Genomic DNA, 16,790 nt, shown 5'->3' with positions numbered 1-16,790 from the left:
TTCACCATGTTGACCAGGATGGTCTCGATCTCTTGACCTCGTGATCCACCCGCCTCGGCCTCCCAAAGTGCTGGGATTACAGGCTTGAGCCACCGCGCCCGGCCCACACAAGTAATTGTTGATAGCATAGGAGTGAAAGCCAATTCTTTGTGGTCACATAGCTCTACCATTCCCAATCTGGGGCTTTGTTCTGGGTCCAGGAACATGAAGCTCTTTTTTCTGTTTCCTCTGATCCTACTGAAGTTTCACTGAGTTCCCTTCTCTACCCAAGTGTCTCTCTGATTCATGTTCCTGCCCAAGCTCAGGCAGGGGCTCCTCACCTCTTGGGAGCAGCCGCTTACTCTCGAGCTTGTTTGCTCATTCTGACTGTCCCCTTGTCTGCTTCCATTCCTGGTACAACATAGGGGGACCCTGTCTCTACAAAAGTAAAAAACCTGGCTGGGCATGGTGGTGCATGCCTGCGGTCCCAACTACTCAGGAGCCTGAGGTGAGAGGATCGCTTGAACCCAGGAGGTGGAGGCGGAAGTAAGCTATGATCACACCATTGCACTCCAGCCTGGGTGACAGAGTGAGACCCTGTCTCAGAGCAAACAAACAAATAAATAAAAACTCTTAACAATTATCAGCAATAATGCAACACAGATAACATCAGTGTTTAAGCCATAGTCAATAATGTGGGAGAGCAGGGTTGAGAGTTCACCCACAGGTCGTAAAACATTCATCCATCCTTCCTTCCAGTCCTAATACAAAGAACAATGGCAAATTCAAGAAAACTTTGTTTTTTTGTCTCTCAGTTCAATGTTCTTTGAATCATGCTGCCTTTCACTCTCATTTTATAAGTCTGTAACATTTTATTTGCTTCCTTGTCTTATTAAACAGAATATATTGACTAGAGATCAGATTTTCCTTAATGCTTTTTGGAGTGCCTCTGTCGCCTCAATGCCCTGTTACTGAACTTTTGTTAATCACTGTTTCTGAACTTAGCGTTGCTGAGGTAACAGATGACAAAGTTTAATGTTACTTGAAATCTGAAGGCTTTGATGCAGAGGGGAAAAAAGCTTATGGGTTCAACGTTAAGTCCTTGTTCTTAGTTCCTCAGAGCCTTTTTTAGTTTTAGATTTGAATATGTGAATGTTACTACATTTATATATATGTTTTACTGGTGATAATTCAGGGTATTTTCTGACTACAGATAAAAATCATCTTTTGTCTACATCTTTTATTTCTTTTTTTAACAAGTCACCACCCACCAGGGGTTTAATTCTCCAAATCAGAAGGTCAGTTCAGAGAGGGGCCCTGCCTTGTCCCCATCCAGGAGTGAAGATCTACAGAGCACCCTGGGAATGTCCAAGCCCAATGCATCTTTTATTTCAAACTTCAAAATACTGCCCTCTTCTCTCTAGTATTATGAGGTTTGGTGAACAAATTGATAATATAGTTATGCTTTCCCCTTCCCCCTAAATTTTCATCTCACCAGAAAAAAAAAAATAGAGCTCTAGTTTTTAGGCTCTCATTAGAAAGCCCTTTCATTTACTTTATAACTTTAATCTCATTTCTCAGGACCTCTTCCAACTCTGGTATGTTTTTCTTGGGGTATAGGGAACCAAAACTGCACAGCATATGTAGCTGTGGACGCAGAGTGGTTTTGAATAAGGACAGGATCACAAGTTCTAATTTGCTTGGAGTATTCTGATAATGCCTAGCATTTTCTGGGCCTTTTGTGATGAAACATGCAATGTGGTATCTTAAGGGAACAGTCTAAGCTGATTGAACAGTGTAGCTTAGAATCCATTATCCTAAAAGTATAATTGGTATTGCTTTTCCCTAAATGTTCCTTCACATTTGCCTTCACTGATGGTCACTTGCTATAATTTTGCCTAGTTATACAGCCTCGTGAGAACTTGTCTTTTAATTTTGCATTTTGATTAGGAACAGCTTTATGACCATTTGCAAACTTGAAGGCTTTACTTTATTGGTTCTACAAATATTTATTGAATACCTAATGGAGAATGCAGTGACAAATGAGGTAGATAAGCCTCTTCCTTCATGAAGCTTACAGCCTAATATTCTTCTGCTAGATTATTGGGTCCCAAAGCATTAATGAGTTATATATAATTCTGAAGACTTCTGTTTTGAAATAAATTTTTCATGAGTCCTTATTCAGTAGTGGTGTGTCTAATGGCTGGTTCTTGAGAACACATATTTGGATATGAAGCTGGGTTCCCTTATGGGTTAGAAACCACCATTCTAGGTAATTTATGAAAGCATAAAGCTCTAGTCCAAAACTAGTCAATGGGCTAATAACTTCACTGTTTATATTTCCCCATAAATGAGAATTACACGAAGACATGCATACAGATACAGACAACAAACATTCACCCAAGTTTTGTGGAAGTTATTTTAATTCTGTTTTTGTTTTTGTTGTTATTTTGTTCTTTTTGTTTTTTGGTGGGATTTTAGCATTTAGTCTGTAGAAACTCTGTCTGCTAGTCTACTAGTTCTACCATAATTATATATAATCATACTGTATTTTGTTTTCTGAGACAGAGTCCTCACTCTGTTGCTCGGGCTGGAGTGCAGTGGTACAATCTCAGCTCACTGTAACCTCCGCCTCCCAGTTCAAGCAATTCTCCTGCCACAGCCTCCCAAGTAGCTGAGATAATAGGCATGTCCAGCTAATTTTTGTATTATTTTAGTAGAGACAGTGTTTTTGCCATGTTGGTCAGGCTGGTCTTGAACTCCTGACCTCAGGTGATCCACCTGCCTTAGCCTTCCAAAGTGTTGGGATTATAGGCATGAGCACCGCGCCTGGCCACTGTGTTTTTGTTTGTTTTTTTCCCAAGAGAGGGTCTTGCTCTGTCGCCCAGGCTGGAGTGCAATGGTGCAATCTCGGCTCACTGCAACCTCTGCCTCCTGGGTTCAAGCGATTCTCCTGCCTCAGCCTCCCGAGTAGCTGGGACTACAGAAGCACCCAACCACACCCGGCTAATTTATATATTTTTGGTAGAGATGGGTTTCATCACGTTGGCCAGGTTGGTCTTGAATTCCTGACCTCAAGCCTGCCTTGACCTCCCAAAGTGCTGGGATTACAGTCAAGAGCCACTGCACCCAGCCAGTCATACTGTTTGTGGTTTTTTTTGAGACAGAGTCTTGCTCTGTCACCCAGGCTGGAGTGCACTGATGTGGTCTCAGCCCACTGCAACCTCCACCTCCCAGATTCAAGAGTTTCTTCTGTATCAGCCTCCTGAGTAGCTGGGATTACAGGTGTGCACCACCAGGCCCTGCTAATTTTTGTATTTTTAGTAAAGATGGGGTTTCGCTATGTTTACCAGGCTGGTCCCGAACTCCTGACTTCAAGAGATCTGCCCACCTTGGCCTCCCAAAGAGCTGGGATTATAGGCATGAGCCACTACGCCTGGCTGAATCGTATATATATATGTTTTTTGTACCCTCAGTAATTCTAATAGGGTGATTAGGCATGCTGGGGCTCTTTCAAAACTAAGATGCTCCCTACCCAAATCTAGTTGATATATTTACTTAAATGTTTGGTAAAATTTCCTGGGTAAATTAGTAGACTCTGTAATAAATAATAGGAATTTATGTTTGTCTTTAAAAAATATTTCCAGATCTTCCCTAGGTAGAAACTTATTCTGAGAGAGGGTATAGTGGTCAATCTGCCAGTCTTGGAGTTGTTCTTTACCCACAAGGGGGCTGTTCATATTGTTGCATAATTCTACTTTCTCTCCTTTGAGTGAAATTTACTCCCAGCCTAGGCCACTGAACCAGTTATCCTGCCTTGCCTGTTGATTAGGCTACTCTGGATCACTCAGTGAGCTCACCAGGTCTGGATCTATCTAGCTCTTTCAGATGCTTCAGTGTGAGCCTCTGCCAAAGGCTCTGTAGGCCAGGCCATGGTTTCTGGGCTGGTGTTCACGGATGTGGCTCTGGTCCCTGAGTGACTGCCCCACACAAGGTAGGCAGCTGCCTGTGGTTTGCTCTTCTCAATTTTGGCTTGCTGCTTTCGACAGGTTACAGACACTGGTGTAAGCTGAAGTTCTTATTTTGAATATACCTTTTATTTTAAGTAAGTTACTCTTTTGATTTTCTAGCTAGCATTCCCCTGGTGAGTCATGCCAGATGTGCTTTAAGAATTTTATATTAATGATTTTGGCTGGGTGCAGTGGCTCACGCCTGTAATCCCAGTACTTTGGGAGGCTGAGGCAGGTGGATCACATGAGGCCAGGAGTTTGAGACCAGCTTGGCCAACATGGGGAAACCCCATCTCTACTAAAGATAAAAAAAATTAGCCAGGTGTGATGGTACACATCTGTAATCCCAGCTACTCAGGAGGCTAAAGCACTGGAATTGCTTGAACCTGGGAGGGGGAGGTTGCAGTGAGCCAAGATCGTGCCACTGCATTCCAGCCTGGGTGACCAGAACCAGACTCTGTTTAAAAAAAAAAAAAATGAATGTTATGTTATTTTTAGAGTCTTTTTGTAAGAAGCTCCTCAAACTTTATGGCCTGCCTAGATCCTTCTATTTTTTTTCTTTTGTATATTAAAAATATAATTAAAACATTTTTTACATTACAAAAAAAAGAGGGGCTGGGCCTGGTTACTCACACCTGTAATCCCAGCACTTTGGGAGGCCAAGGTGGGTGGATCACTTGAGGTCAGGAGTTTGAGACTAGCCTAGCCAACATGGCGAAATCCTGTCTCTACTAAAAATATAAAAATTAGTCTGACATAGTGGCTTGTGCTTTTAGACCCAACTGCTTTGGAGGCTGAGGCAGAATTGTTTGAACCTCAGAGGCAGAGGTTGCAGTGAGCTGAGATCATGCCACTGCACTCTAGCCTCGGCGACAGAGCGAGACTCCGTCTCAAAAAAAGAAAAGAAAAAAAGAGACGGGGTCTCACTATGTTGCCTAGGCTGGTCTTGAACCCCAGGTTCAAGTGATCATCCCACCTTGGCCTTTCACCAAAGTGCTAAAAACATAATTTAATAAAGTTACATAAGTAATACAATTTGAAACAAATAGTTTGAATAATTTTAAAATGAAGATAAAAGGGAAAATAATTTCATCTGTTGAGATACTTCTGACATTTGGAATATTCTTCTAACCTAACTCCATTCTGGAGTATTTTTTCTGATCTGTCCATTTGCGTTTCTTGTTTGTTTTTTTTTTTTTTTTTTTTTTCTTGAGACGGAGTTTCGCTCTTGTTACCCAGGCTGGAGTGCAATGGCGCGATCTCGGCTCACCGCAACCTCTGCCCCCCGGGTTCAGGCAATTCTCCTGCCTCAGCCTCCTGAGTAGCTGGGATTACAGGCACGCACCACCATGCCCAGCTAATTTTTTGTATTTTTAGTAGAGACGGGGTTTCACCATGTTGACCAGGATGGTCTCGATCTCTTGACCTGGTGATCCACCCGCCTCGGCCTCCCAAAGTGCTGGGATTACAGGCTTGAGCCACCGCGCCCGGCGCGTTTCTTGTTTTAATTGTCTGCTCTTCACCCTCACTCATTTTTCTAATGGGTTGCTTATCTTTTACTTATTATAAGGGCTTTTTTTTTTTTTTTTTTTTTGGTTTTAAGGAGCCTAGAGTTTAGTAGTCAAGAAGGAAGGGGGAAGACAGAAGGAAGATGCTCCCTTGTACAGAGACAGAGGGATTGGGGGCTCCAAAGCCAAAAGAGGAGGTCCCCCTGTAAGGGCTTTTTATGTTTTAATTAAGATATTAATGATAATAACTATATGTTGCAAATGTTCCTTTTGATTTGTTGTTTGCCTTTTTATTTGTGCTGGCAGGTTTTGATAAATAGAACTTTTTTATTGGTTGTCTTTTTCTTTACAGTTTCTTCTTTTGCTTTTATAACAGGATACATTTTGATTAATTTCTATCTAAAAACAATGTGATGCTTTAGAGCAAGGTTCAAGTAAATATAAACATGTAGGTGCACAATGGAGTACCTTATTCACAGTTATTGATTGCTGCTGTTTTTGGTTTTTCTTACTGGGGCTAAATAGAAAAAAGGATGTCATCTTTGGCTTTTAAAGGCTTTCAGCTTTGGCATTTAAAACATTTATTATTATTATTATTATTAATTTGTTTTATTCTTTTTAAAAATAGAGACAGAGTCTCACTATGTTGCCCAAGCTAGTCTTGAACTCCTGGGCTCAAGTGATCCTCCTCCCTTGGCCTCCCAGAGTGCTAAGATTACAGGCGTGAGCTACTGTGCCCAACCTAAAATCTCTATAAAAGGTTTTTTCTGCTGCTGATATTGAGCTGTCACACCATTTACTAGCTCTGATTTTCCAGCAAAAGATATTTACTTTACCTCTGATCATTCTCTGTCACTTCCTGAGATTTCTCTGTGAGGAGAGCTTTACCTCTGATGTAATCTTCCTCTGCTTCAAGCCGCTGCAACTTCATGTTAGACTATAGCAGGCTCCCAGCTAATCCTTATACACACAATCAACTTCTTCTCCTCTTCTCCCACTTACTTTTTCCAGCTCCTTAATGAGACTTGGGATTTCTATTTTGCCCTTTCCCCTGAATCTTTTTTTCCTAGGCTTTTTTTTTTTTTTTGGAGATGGAGTCTTACTCCATTGCCCAGGCTGGGGTGCAGTGGCTGGAGTACAGTGGTGAAATGTCAGCTCACTGCAACCTCCTCTTCCTGGGTACAAGTGATTCTTCTGCCTCAGCCTCCCTAGTAGCTGGGACTTACAGGTGTGTGCCACCACACCCAACTACTTTTTGTATTTTTAGTAGATATGGGATTTCACCATGTTGACCAGGCTGGTCTTGAACTCCTGACCTCAGGTGATCCACCTGCTCCAGCCTCCCAATGTGCTGGGATTACAGGAGTGAGCACTGCACCTGGCCTTTCCTAGACATTTATAAGAAAGAAAGAACAAAAAAAAAAAAAAGAAAGAAGCTTATAAAGCAAATATCATGCAGGTGTTTCCTTATAGTTATGATTCCCCTGCATAGTAGGTCACTTGGTATTGAGTGCCCACTGCTTTCAGTGACATCCAGTATGTTCCTCTTGTTTATGGGTTCCAACACCTCCTATTCCAGGGGACAAACATTTGTTCTGTTTAAAACTTTGTATCTCACTCCAGTGGGGTATTCTGCCAGCCCATGTTTAGGTAATTGGTATTGCACTTTATTATTACCATAAAGATATCTTCCCAATGAGAGGGAGTGTAGTTTTCATTTTCTGTGAAAATGCAGGCAGATGTGTTTTGCTGAGAGTTGGAAGCGGGGCAAGAAACCACACCTGGAAACCTGTTGATCCCATGGGGTGGTAAGAGATATACCTCTTGTGTTGCCACCTGCTGCCCTTGTGGTTGTGAGTGGGTTTTTGTTGTTGCTTTTCCCTTTAAACATTATAAACGCAATCTATCAGCTCCCTAAAAAAGTTTTGAAAAAATAACCCAATAGTAATTCCACTACTCTGCATAATCATTTTCATTTTTCTTTTAATCTTGGCTCAAATGCATGCATAGTTTTACATTGTTGTAGTCTGACACTATTTTTGTATTAGCGTTTTTAAACTTGACGTTATACGTAATTTTCCTTGTTGCTATGTAGATTTCCTAATGTTTGTTTGTTTGTTTAGAGATGGAGTCTCACTCTGTAGTCCAGGCTGGAGTGCAGTGGTGCAACCTTGGCTCATGGCAACCTCTGCCTCCTGAGTTCAAGCGACTCTCCTGCCTCAGTCCCTGGAGTAGTTGGGATTACAGGCAGCCACCACCACGCCTGGCTAGTTTTTTTTATAGTAGAGACAGGGTTTCACCGTGTTGGCCAGGCTGGTCTCTAACTCCTGACTTTAAGTGATCTGCCTGTCTTGGCCTTTCAAAGTGCTGGGATTACAGGCATGAGCCACTGTGCCCAGCCCACAATGAGAATTTTTAATGACTGCATATTAGTCTATCAAGTATTTATTCCTTGGTCTTAGACATTTAAATTCTTTTTGTGTGTATATTTCTCTTTTGTGCTTTTTAAATAATGTTGTAACGTAACTTTGCCTATAGTTTTTGGGAATTTTTGTTCTTAGGACAAATTTCTAGAAGTGGGGTTCCTGAACTTATGGTTTGCCACTTTTCTGATTCTGTGAAGCTACGATACTGCTTTCTAAACGAATTGTGCCAATCTGCATCCAGAAAGGTTTTCAGCATAAACATGACGTAAGAAACACAAAAGCCAGTAAGGCTCTGGAATGCTGAAGCAGATGCAGGATTTAAAGGGAGATGGTAAGGTTTTTCTTCTCCCTCCAAGCAGGTTTGAGCCAGCCAGTTTCATGTTTCATCTTAAGTGTGAGTTTTATAAGAATTTCCTGATGGAAGGTCTCTCCAGGGCCTTGTGTCTCCTCTGTTGAGGTAGTTCTATAGCTCTGCTTCCCCAGATCATGAAGGAAATAGGTGCATGAAGTTAAAATAGAATTATTATTCTATTCTTTTTATATTAAGTCAAAATAGAATTTAGGCTTTACTCAAACTGTCAGCTGGCCAATTTGATAACTGTTGGTGCTTTGCAAGTCACTCTGCTGCTCAGGTTTAATGGAGGAGCATTCACCAACTGATAACAGTTTTAGGGTAAAAAGGAATCAAGTATGTCTGCTGAACAGAGAAGAAATACCTATGGATGACATAATTTTTTAGAGTTTATTCATGAAACAGCACAAATAGCAAAGCGTCTTGGATTTGACTGAATTTATGCAGCAAAAAACCCAAAGTTATGTAAAGTTAGTGAGTAATTACTAAGAATAAATTAGCAGAGGAAGTTATAGCCAGGCTTCATGTATGAATCAGTCGTTCTCTAAAGGATGAAGTGCTGAGTGGCTTTTTGCTAGTACACATGATCATGGAGGGATGATGTTCCCGGAGAAGCCGAGGGACTATGGTAGGAGTGTACTCTTTGTGGCTACGTAACCAGCCATCAATTTCCAGGTACTGAGGTTTGAGAACTGCCAGGCAGGCTTGTTGCTACATCTCACTACTCTTTCCATCTCTGTCCCGACCTCTCGAGCATTTTAGAAACCTGTTGGGGTAAAACTGAGGTGTGTGGCTTCCTGTCATAGTATGTGGGGTTCAGCATGCATGTCCTGACTGTATGTGCCTTAGTTTGATGAGCGTATAGTGACGATGGTCCAGTGGGACCGTGGTGGTCACTGATTTTGTTCTCTGTTTCTGTTACAGCCCTTTCCAGCATCCAGCCATGGGGGATATGAAAACCCCAGATTTTGATGACCTTCTGGCTGCCTTTGACATCCCAGACCCCACCAGCCTTGATGCCAAGGAGGCCATCCAGACACCCAGTGAGGAGAATGAGAGTCCCCTCAAGCCCCCAGGCATTTGTATGGATGAAAGTGTGTCCTTGTCTCACTCAGGATCAGCCCCTGATGTGCCGGCCGTGAGTGTCATTGTCAAGAACACCAGCCGCCAGGAGTCGTTTGAAGCGGAGAAAGACCACATTACTCCCAGCCTCCTACACAATGGATTCCGGGGTTCAGATCTGCCTCCAGATCCCCACAACTGTGGGAAATTTGATTCTACTTTTATGAATGGAGACAGTGCCAGGAGTTTCCCTGGCAAACTGGAGCCTCCCAAGTCAGAGCCATTACCCACCTTCAATCAGTTCAGTCCAATCTCCAGCCCAGAGCCTGAAGATTCCATCAAAGATAACGGATTTGGGATAAAGCCCAAACACTCTGACAGTTATTTCTCATCCCCTCTTGGGTGCGGGGCTGTGGGGGGCCCAGTCCTGGAGGCTCTGGCTAAGTTTCCGGTCCCAGAGCTACATATGTTTGATCACTTTTGTAAGAAAGAACCCAAACCAGAACCCCTGCCCTTGGAGAGCCAGCAGGAACACGAGCGAGGTGGGCAGAAGGCAGTGGAACCTCACAAAGATCTGGATACCACTCGATTCTTTGGGGAAGCTTTGGAGTTCAACAGCAATCCTAGCAACAGTATCGGAGAGTCCAAGGGGCTTGCCCGGGAGCTTGGTACCTGCTCATCAGTCCCCCCTAGGCAGCGTCTAAAGCCAGCTCATTCCAAGCTGTCCTCTTGTGTGGCAGCTTTGGTGGCCTTGCAGGCCAAAAGAGTAGCTAGTGTCACTAAGGAGGATCAGCCTGGCCACACAAAGGATCCCTCAGGGCCCACTAGAGAGGGTTCTAAAGGTAGCCCCAAAATGCCTAAGTCACCAAAGAGTCCCCGGAGCCCTCTGGAGGCCACTAGAAAAAGTATCAAGCCATCCGACAGCCCTCGTAGCATCTGTAGTGACAGCAGCAGTAAAGGCTCACCGTCTGTGGCTGCCAGCTCCCCACCAGCAATTCCCAAAGTGAGAATCAAAACCATTAAGACATCATCAGGGGAAATCAAACGGACTGTCACAAGGATCCTGCCAGATCCTGATGATCCAAGTAAGTCCCCTGTTGGGTCGCCTCTAGGGAGCGCCATTGCCGAGGCCCCAAGTGAGGTGCCAGGGGATGAGGTGCCTGTGGAAGAGCGCTTTCCTGAGGCAGGCACAAATTCAGGGAGCCCCCAGGGGGACAGGAAAGGGGACGAGAGCATGTCAAAGGCCAGTGACTCTTCATCTCCCTGCTCTAGTTCTGGGACCCGGGTCCCAAAGGGGGCTGCCCTGGGCTCACAGACAGGCAAGAAACAACAGAATACAGCACTGCAGGCCTCTACCCTGGCCCCTGCCAACCTCCTGCCCAAAGCCGTGCACTTGGCCAACCTGAACCTCGTCCCCCACAGTGTTGCTGCATCAGTGACAGCCAAGTCCTCAGCGCAAAGACGGAGTCAGCCACAGCTTACGCAAATGTCGGTGCCCCTGGTCCACCAGGTGAAAAAGGCTGCCCCACTGATTGTAGAGGTCTTCAACAAGGTCCTCCACAGCTCCAACCCCGTGCCCCTCTATGCGCCAAATCTCAGCCCGCCTGCGGACAGCAGGATCCACGTGCCGGCCAGTGGATACTGCTGCCTGGAGTGTGGAGACGCATTTGCCTTAGAGAAGAGCCTGAGCCAGCACTATGGCCGGCGGAGCGTCCACATTGAGGTACTGTGCACACTGTGCTCCAAGACGCTGCTCTTCTTCAACAAGTGCAGCCTGCTCCGGCACGCCCGTGACCACAAGAGCAAGGGGCTCGTCATGCAGTGTTCCCAGCTGCTGGTGAAGCCCATCTCTGCGGACCAAATGTTTGTGTCGGCCCCTGTGAACTCCACGGCACCAGCAGCCCCAGCCCCTTCATCCTCTCCCAAACATGGCCTCACTTCGGGCAGTGCCAGCCCCCCTCCTCCAGCCTTGCCGCTCTACCCAGACCCTGTGAGGCTCATCCGGTACTCAATCAAGTGTCTTGAATGTCACAAGCAGATGCGGGACTATATGGTCCTGGCTGCACATTTCCAGAGGACAACAGAGGAGACAGAGGGGCTGGTAAGCAGACCCTCACTGATACGGGTATCGGGCCCCTGGCTTATACAGATTCCATGACTGGGCATGGAGAGGAAGGCTTATTGATATGAGGGCAGTGGTGGAATCTTAAGAGTGTTAGAAGAGGACGTCTGCCTGAATATTTAGTGCTTGGTGTTTGTTGGAACATGTGTCCTGCTCATACTAAGGTGAGACCCTAATTTAGCAAGTGTATCTATGGACATGTCCCATGTTCCACTCAATTTCTCCTTGAAGGGTCTGTTAAGGCCCGGTGTCAGGCCTAAGATAAGTGTTTACTGGATGATCTCCCTCTGGTCTCTGGCAGGTGTCAGCACAGTCTTAGCGTGTGACCAAGGAACTTGGGGGCAGACATAGGTGAGTCACCGCCCCTGCACCTCAGTCTGCTCTAAGAACTGTGTCTTTTTCTTTCTTGAGATGGAATCTTGCTCTGTCGCCCAGGCTGGAGTGCACTGGCAGGATCTTGGCTCACTATAACCTCCACCTACAGAGTTCAAGTGATTCTCCTGCCTCAGCCGCCTGAATAGCTAGGACTACAGGCATGTGCCACCACTTCTAGCTAATTTTTGCATTTTTAGTAGAGACAGGGTTTCACCATGTTGCCTAGGCTGGTCTTGAACTCCTGGCCTGAAGTGATCCGCCCACCTCGGCCCCCCAGAGTGCTGGGATTACAGGCATGAGCCACTGTGCCCAGCCAAAGAACTGTGTCTTTAAAAAGTTGTTCTACCCTGCAGTGACACAGCTGTTTTTACAGAGTCCTTTTGTGGAAACTGCAGTGCGGGCAGTGGCAGGGCCGGGATAGAAGGGAGGAGGGTGGACAGATACATGGAGCCTGTGGCAGAGGTTTTTGGAGTCTCCTTCTTTCAACTGTGTTCTCACCACTCCAGGAAAGCAACTGTGCTTATCTGGTTGTTTAGATTCTTGGTTATGCTTGATGAGATTTGTTTAAAAAAAAAAAAAGCCTTGTGCGCTGAGAATACCCTTTGGCACCCGCTGTGTCTGTGTTACATGTTAGCGGTTACCCCGAAGAAGGAGGCCTGCAGAAGTTGGTTCTCTTCATGACATAGCCAAACCCACCCCTCATGGTGCTTCCCTCAGCCGGTGCTACAGAGGCCTGGGAGGAAAGCAAAACAGCTCTTTTTGCTGCAGTTCAGCCAGGGGTCTGTGCATGGGTTGGTAGCTGATGAGCTTTGCATGTGTTCCCTGAGTGCCCGCTGTGCATGGGCGGGGAGGTCTATGCCAAGCAGGGGATGCCAGCAGAAGGGAGTCTCACCTCCAGGAGCTCACAGTGGATTAGCAAGGGCAGTGATCACCACCCAAACAGCTATAATACATGGCAGACTGAGACTGGGGCTAAACCAAGGTTATAAACCTTGTTGCACAAGGGCCTCAGAGGGACTAAGTCATGGTGATTCCATGCATAAGGAAGGTGCTGCGTGGAGGTGACATTTAAATTGGGCTTGCAAGGATAAGTTTGGAGGAGTGGGAGGGGCAAGGGTGTTCTGAATATAGGGAGCAAAGGAATGTGAGAGTGCAGAGTGGGTTTGAGGAACAGGAAGTTATGCTTGAGGCTGGTCTTGGGAATGTTGGGGAAGGGGTAGAGGTCAGAGGTTGAGTTTGGTGGGCCTGTAGGGCTTCTGCAGAGGACTCACCCGCAAAGGGGCCAGGAGCTGCTATAGGATCCCACTGTAGATCCCACTCATCTCCTTCTGCTCTGTTTCAGTTTGTGTTTTTCTTCTGAGGCATCAGACAGCGTGTGGTCACTCTGGTCCCCTTCCTCTGGGGCTTCAGTGTTCTTGCTGCCCCAGCATGGTTGAGTTGGCCTAGGTTTACTTTATCTGAGTCAAGGGACCATAAGGACCCTTGGCAGTGGAGGTCTGTTGCCTGGGCCTGGGATTTTTTCACACTGCTCCTTATGGGTCTTTTTTTTTTTGAGATGGAATCTTGCTTTGTTGCCTAGTGTGGAGTGCAGTGGTACAGTCTTGGCTCACTGCAACTTCTGCCTCCTGCGTTCAAGTGATTCTCCTGCCTCAGCCTCCCAAATAGTTGGGACTACAGGTGTGTACCACCACACCTGGCTAAATTTTGTATTTTTAGTAGAGATAGGGTTTTGCCATGTTTCCCCAGGCTGGTTTTGAACTTCTGACCTCAAGTGATCCACCCGCCTTGGCCTCCCAAAGTGCTGGGATTACAGGTGTGAGCCACTGCACCTGGCCTCCTTATGCATCTTCTAAAATTGGAGTAGGCAGAGGTCTGGGTGTAGGATCCCAGGTGGCATGGCACCCTTCTCATCCTACATCCTGTCTGTGTCATTCTGCCCTAGTGGGAGCTGGAGAAGAGCACCCCAGACAGGAAGGGAGGGAGTGCACAGAGGCTGTTGGGCCTCTCTCAGCTAGCTCCAAATCCCCCACAAAATCTCATGCCACGCTATGTGGCTTCTGAGTCTGAGGGAAAGCCCTGAGCTCTGGGATTAAAAACTAGGCTTGGTGGTTGCTGGGCTTGGGTTTTCCACAGGACAGTATCTAGCTTCAGCCCATGTGTCCAGGGCAAGGGGTAGACAGATAGATTGGGCTCCATACCACAGCAGGGACTGCGGGAACAGCATGGGTTTGGGCTTCCATCTTTTTCCTGGGAGTCTGTCCCTAAACAGACCATGCCTCCCTCTGCAGTGACCAAGGGAGTCTTTCATCCTTCTTCTTGCTTTCCAAGCCACGTTGTTGGGGTAGGATGTCGGCACAGATGGATATTGTCATTCCACCCAACACAATAACAGCCCCTTAATATTACCTACTACAAGTGCACATTCACATTTTTCCAATTACGTCAAAAAATGTCTTTTTACAGTTGGAATTATTTTGAGTCAGGATCTGAACATGGGACTACACATCACATTTGTTTATGTTTCATAAATAGCTCAGTCTGGAAGAGTACCTCTTCCCACTCCATCCTAGTGGGCACCCCCTTTTCATGCCATTGACTTGTTGAAGAAACTGGGTCATGTGTTCTGAGTATTTTCCCGAGCAATTCTGGGTTTGACTGATTGCTTCCTGAGTTTTCCAGAACTACTTTGAGTTTTACTGATTACTTCCTCATGCAATTAATTTTTTCCTCCATATCCCATATTTTTTTCTGTAGACTGGAAGTTAGCAATAAAGACTTGATTAGATTCAGGTCATTTCTGATGGAGGTGGGGGTGGAGGGTGCTGCATTCTTCCTGTTTCATGACTTAAGGAGGCACAAAGCACCTGATTGTCTCACTTTTAATGATGCTGAATTGATGAGAGTGGATTTAGGTGATGATATTTTGATCCCTTCATTGTAAAGCTCCCCAACTTTTACCTAATTATTCATCAGCAATCGCTGCTTGAGTCTAATTTTATTGAGTTTCAAAGGATATTTTTCTAATTCTATTGTTTCTTTCTAAAGTATCTTTCTTGCTTCCATGAGAGCTATTTGGTTACTCTCAAAAAGAGTTTATGTTGAAAATTGGGATAATTAATTTGTTCCATTTAATTAACAGTTCTCAGAGTTGTGAGTTGATACCCTGACAATCTCAATTGGTGTTCTAGGAATCCCTCTTCTATTTTTTAAAAAATTGCGGTAAATTACATGTAATATAAAATTTCCCATTACAATATTTTGATGTGTACAGTTCAGTAGTGTTAACATTAGGTACTCATTGTTGTAAAACCAGTCTCCAGAACTCTTCATGTTACAAAACTGAAATCCAGTACTCATTTAAAAACAAACAAACAAACAAAAAACAGGTCCCCATTTCTCTTCCTTCCCCAAGCCCTGGCAACCACCCTTATGTTTTCTGTCTCTAGGAGTTTGAATATTCTAGGTATCTCATACAAGTGGAATCACACAGCATTTGTCTTTTGTGACTGGCTTTTCCATTTAGCATGTCCTCAAGGTTCATCTATGTTGTAGCATGTGTCCAGATTTCCTTCTTTTCTGGCCAGGCGCAGTGGCTTACACCTGTAAGCCCAGCACTTTGGAAGGCTGAGGTGGGTGGATCATTTATTTGAAGTCAGGAGTTCGGGACCAGCCTGGCCAACATGGTGAAACCCTGTCTCTACTAAAAAAACAAAACAAAAGAAAACAAAACAAAAAAACCATTAGCTGGGCAGTAGTGGCGTGTGTCTGTAATCCCAGCTACTCGGGAGGCTGAGGCAGGAGAATCGCTTGAGCCTGGGAGGTGGAGGTTGTGGAGGGCCGCAATCATGCCACTGTGCTCCAGTCTGGGTGACAGACTGAGATCCCATCTAAAAAAAAAATGTTCCTACCAACAGTACGCAAGTGTGCTAGCTTCTCCACATCCTCACCAGCACTTATTTTCTGTTCTTTCAAATAGCAGCCATCTGCGGCGCATGGTGGTTCATGCCTGCAATCCCAGCACTTTGGGAGGCCGAGGCGGGCGGGCAGACCATGAGGTTAGGAGTTTAAGACCAGCAGCCTGGTCAACATGGTGCAACCCCCATCTCTACTAAAAATGCAAAAAATTAGCCCAATGCGGTGGCACACACCTGTAATCCCAGCTACTCTGGAGGCTGAGGCAGGAGAATCGCTTGAACCCAGAAGGCAGTAGTTGTGGTGAGCAGAGATCACACCACTGCACTCCAGCCCGGGCGACAGGGCAAGACTGTGCCTCCAAAAAAAAACAGTAGTCTTCTTAGTGGGCTTGAGGTGACCTCCTCTATTGGTTTTGGTGTTGTAACGGCTCATTGATTTTTATGTATTCAGTGTGTTTACATATTCAGTCATTCTTTTTGATGCTCATGTTACCCATCTTTGGTCAGTGGCAGCCCCTTCGAGCTGACTTCTGTGTCCCTCTAGGCAGCGCCTCTGACTCCCCATCATTGTCCCCCTCTGTGAGTAGGATAGGTGTCCCCTTTACTAAGAAGTTAAGAAGGGCCTCTTCATCATGTAGGCATCAGCTAAGTCTTTTACATTTTCCCTGTGGGCTGGCTGCTTGTTAGAGCTCTGCCCATCAGAGCTTCAATGAGTCCAGTTGTAGGACTTGTACTTCCCCTGGTTTTCTCCTGAGGCTGAGAACAAAGGAGCTGCTACCTAATCTGCCCTGTCTGTGGGTATATTTGCTTAGCTGTGGCTCAGGGAACGCCCCCCCACCCCAATCTGCCTCTGCAACTCTCCCACTCCCAAAAGTGGGCATACAGGGCTAGAGCGATGGAAACTGGCAAGACCACTCAGTCAGTCTATATTGAGAGCCTTCTGAATACCAGTCAGGGTGGTCTCAGATCCACTTTGGAAGTCAGTGAACCACCTGACTAGAGGTGTTGAGCAGGTCTCCATCAGGCAATTGTTGTGGGTGGA

The 16,790-nt window shown here is 45.5% G+C and overlaps 1 protein-coding gene across 4 annotated transcripts in view; it reads left to right on the top strand.

Annotated features, from left to right (window-relative positions):
- ZNF592 (zinc finger protein 592) overlaps nt 1–16,790 on the top strand; it is a 53,231-nt gene that overhangs the window by 23,137 nt on the left and 13,304 nt on the right. For all 4 annotated transcript variants that reach the window (XM_032264800.1, XM_032264803.1, XM_032264802.1 and 1 more), the window contains one exon: nt 9,200–11,438. In XM_032264800.1, coding sequence (XP_032120691.1) covers nt 9,219–11,438 — 2,220 coding nt within the window. In that variant the 5' untranslated portion in view covers nt 9,200–9,218. The remainder of the gene's footprint in view (nt 1–9,199; nt 11,439–16,790) is intronic.

Source organism: Sapajus apella, unplaced genomic scaffold (assembly GCF_009761245.1).
Source record: "Sapajus apella isolate SASKATOON/1434 unplaced genomic scaffold, GSC_monkey_1.0 scaffold147, whole genome shotgun sequence".
Taxonomy (NCBI): domain Eukaryota; kingdom Metazoa; phylum Chordata; class Mammalia; order Primates; family Cebidae; genus Sapajus; species Sapajus apella.
Note: the sequence above shows the minus strand (reverse complement) of the source record. Positions and strands in the feature narration are given on the sequence as shown.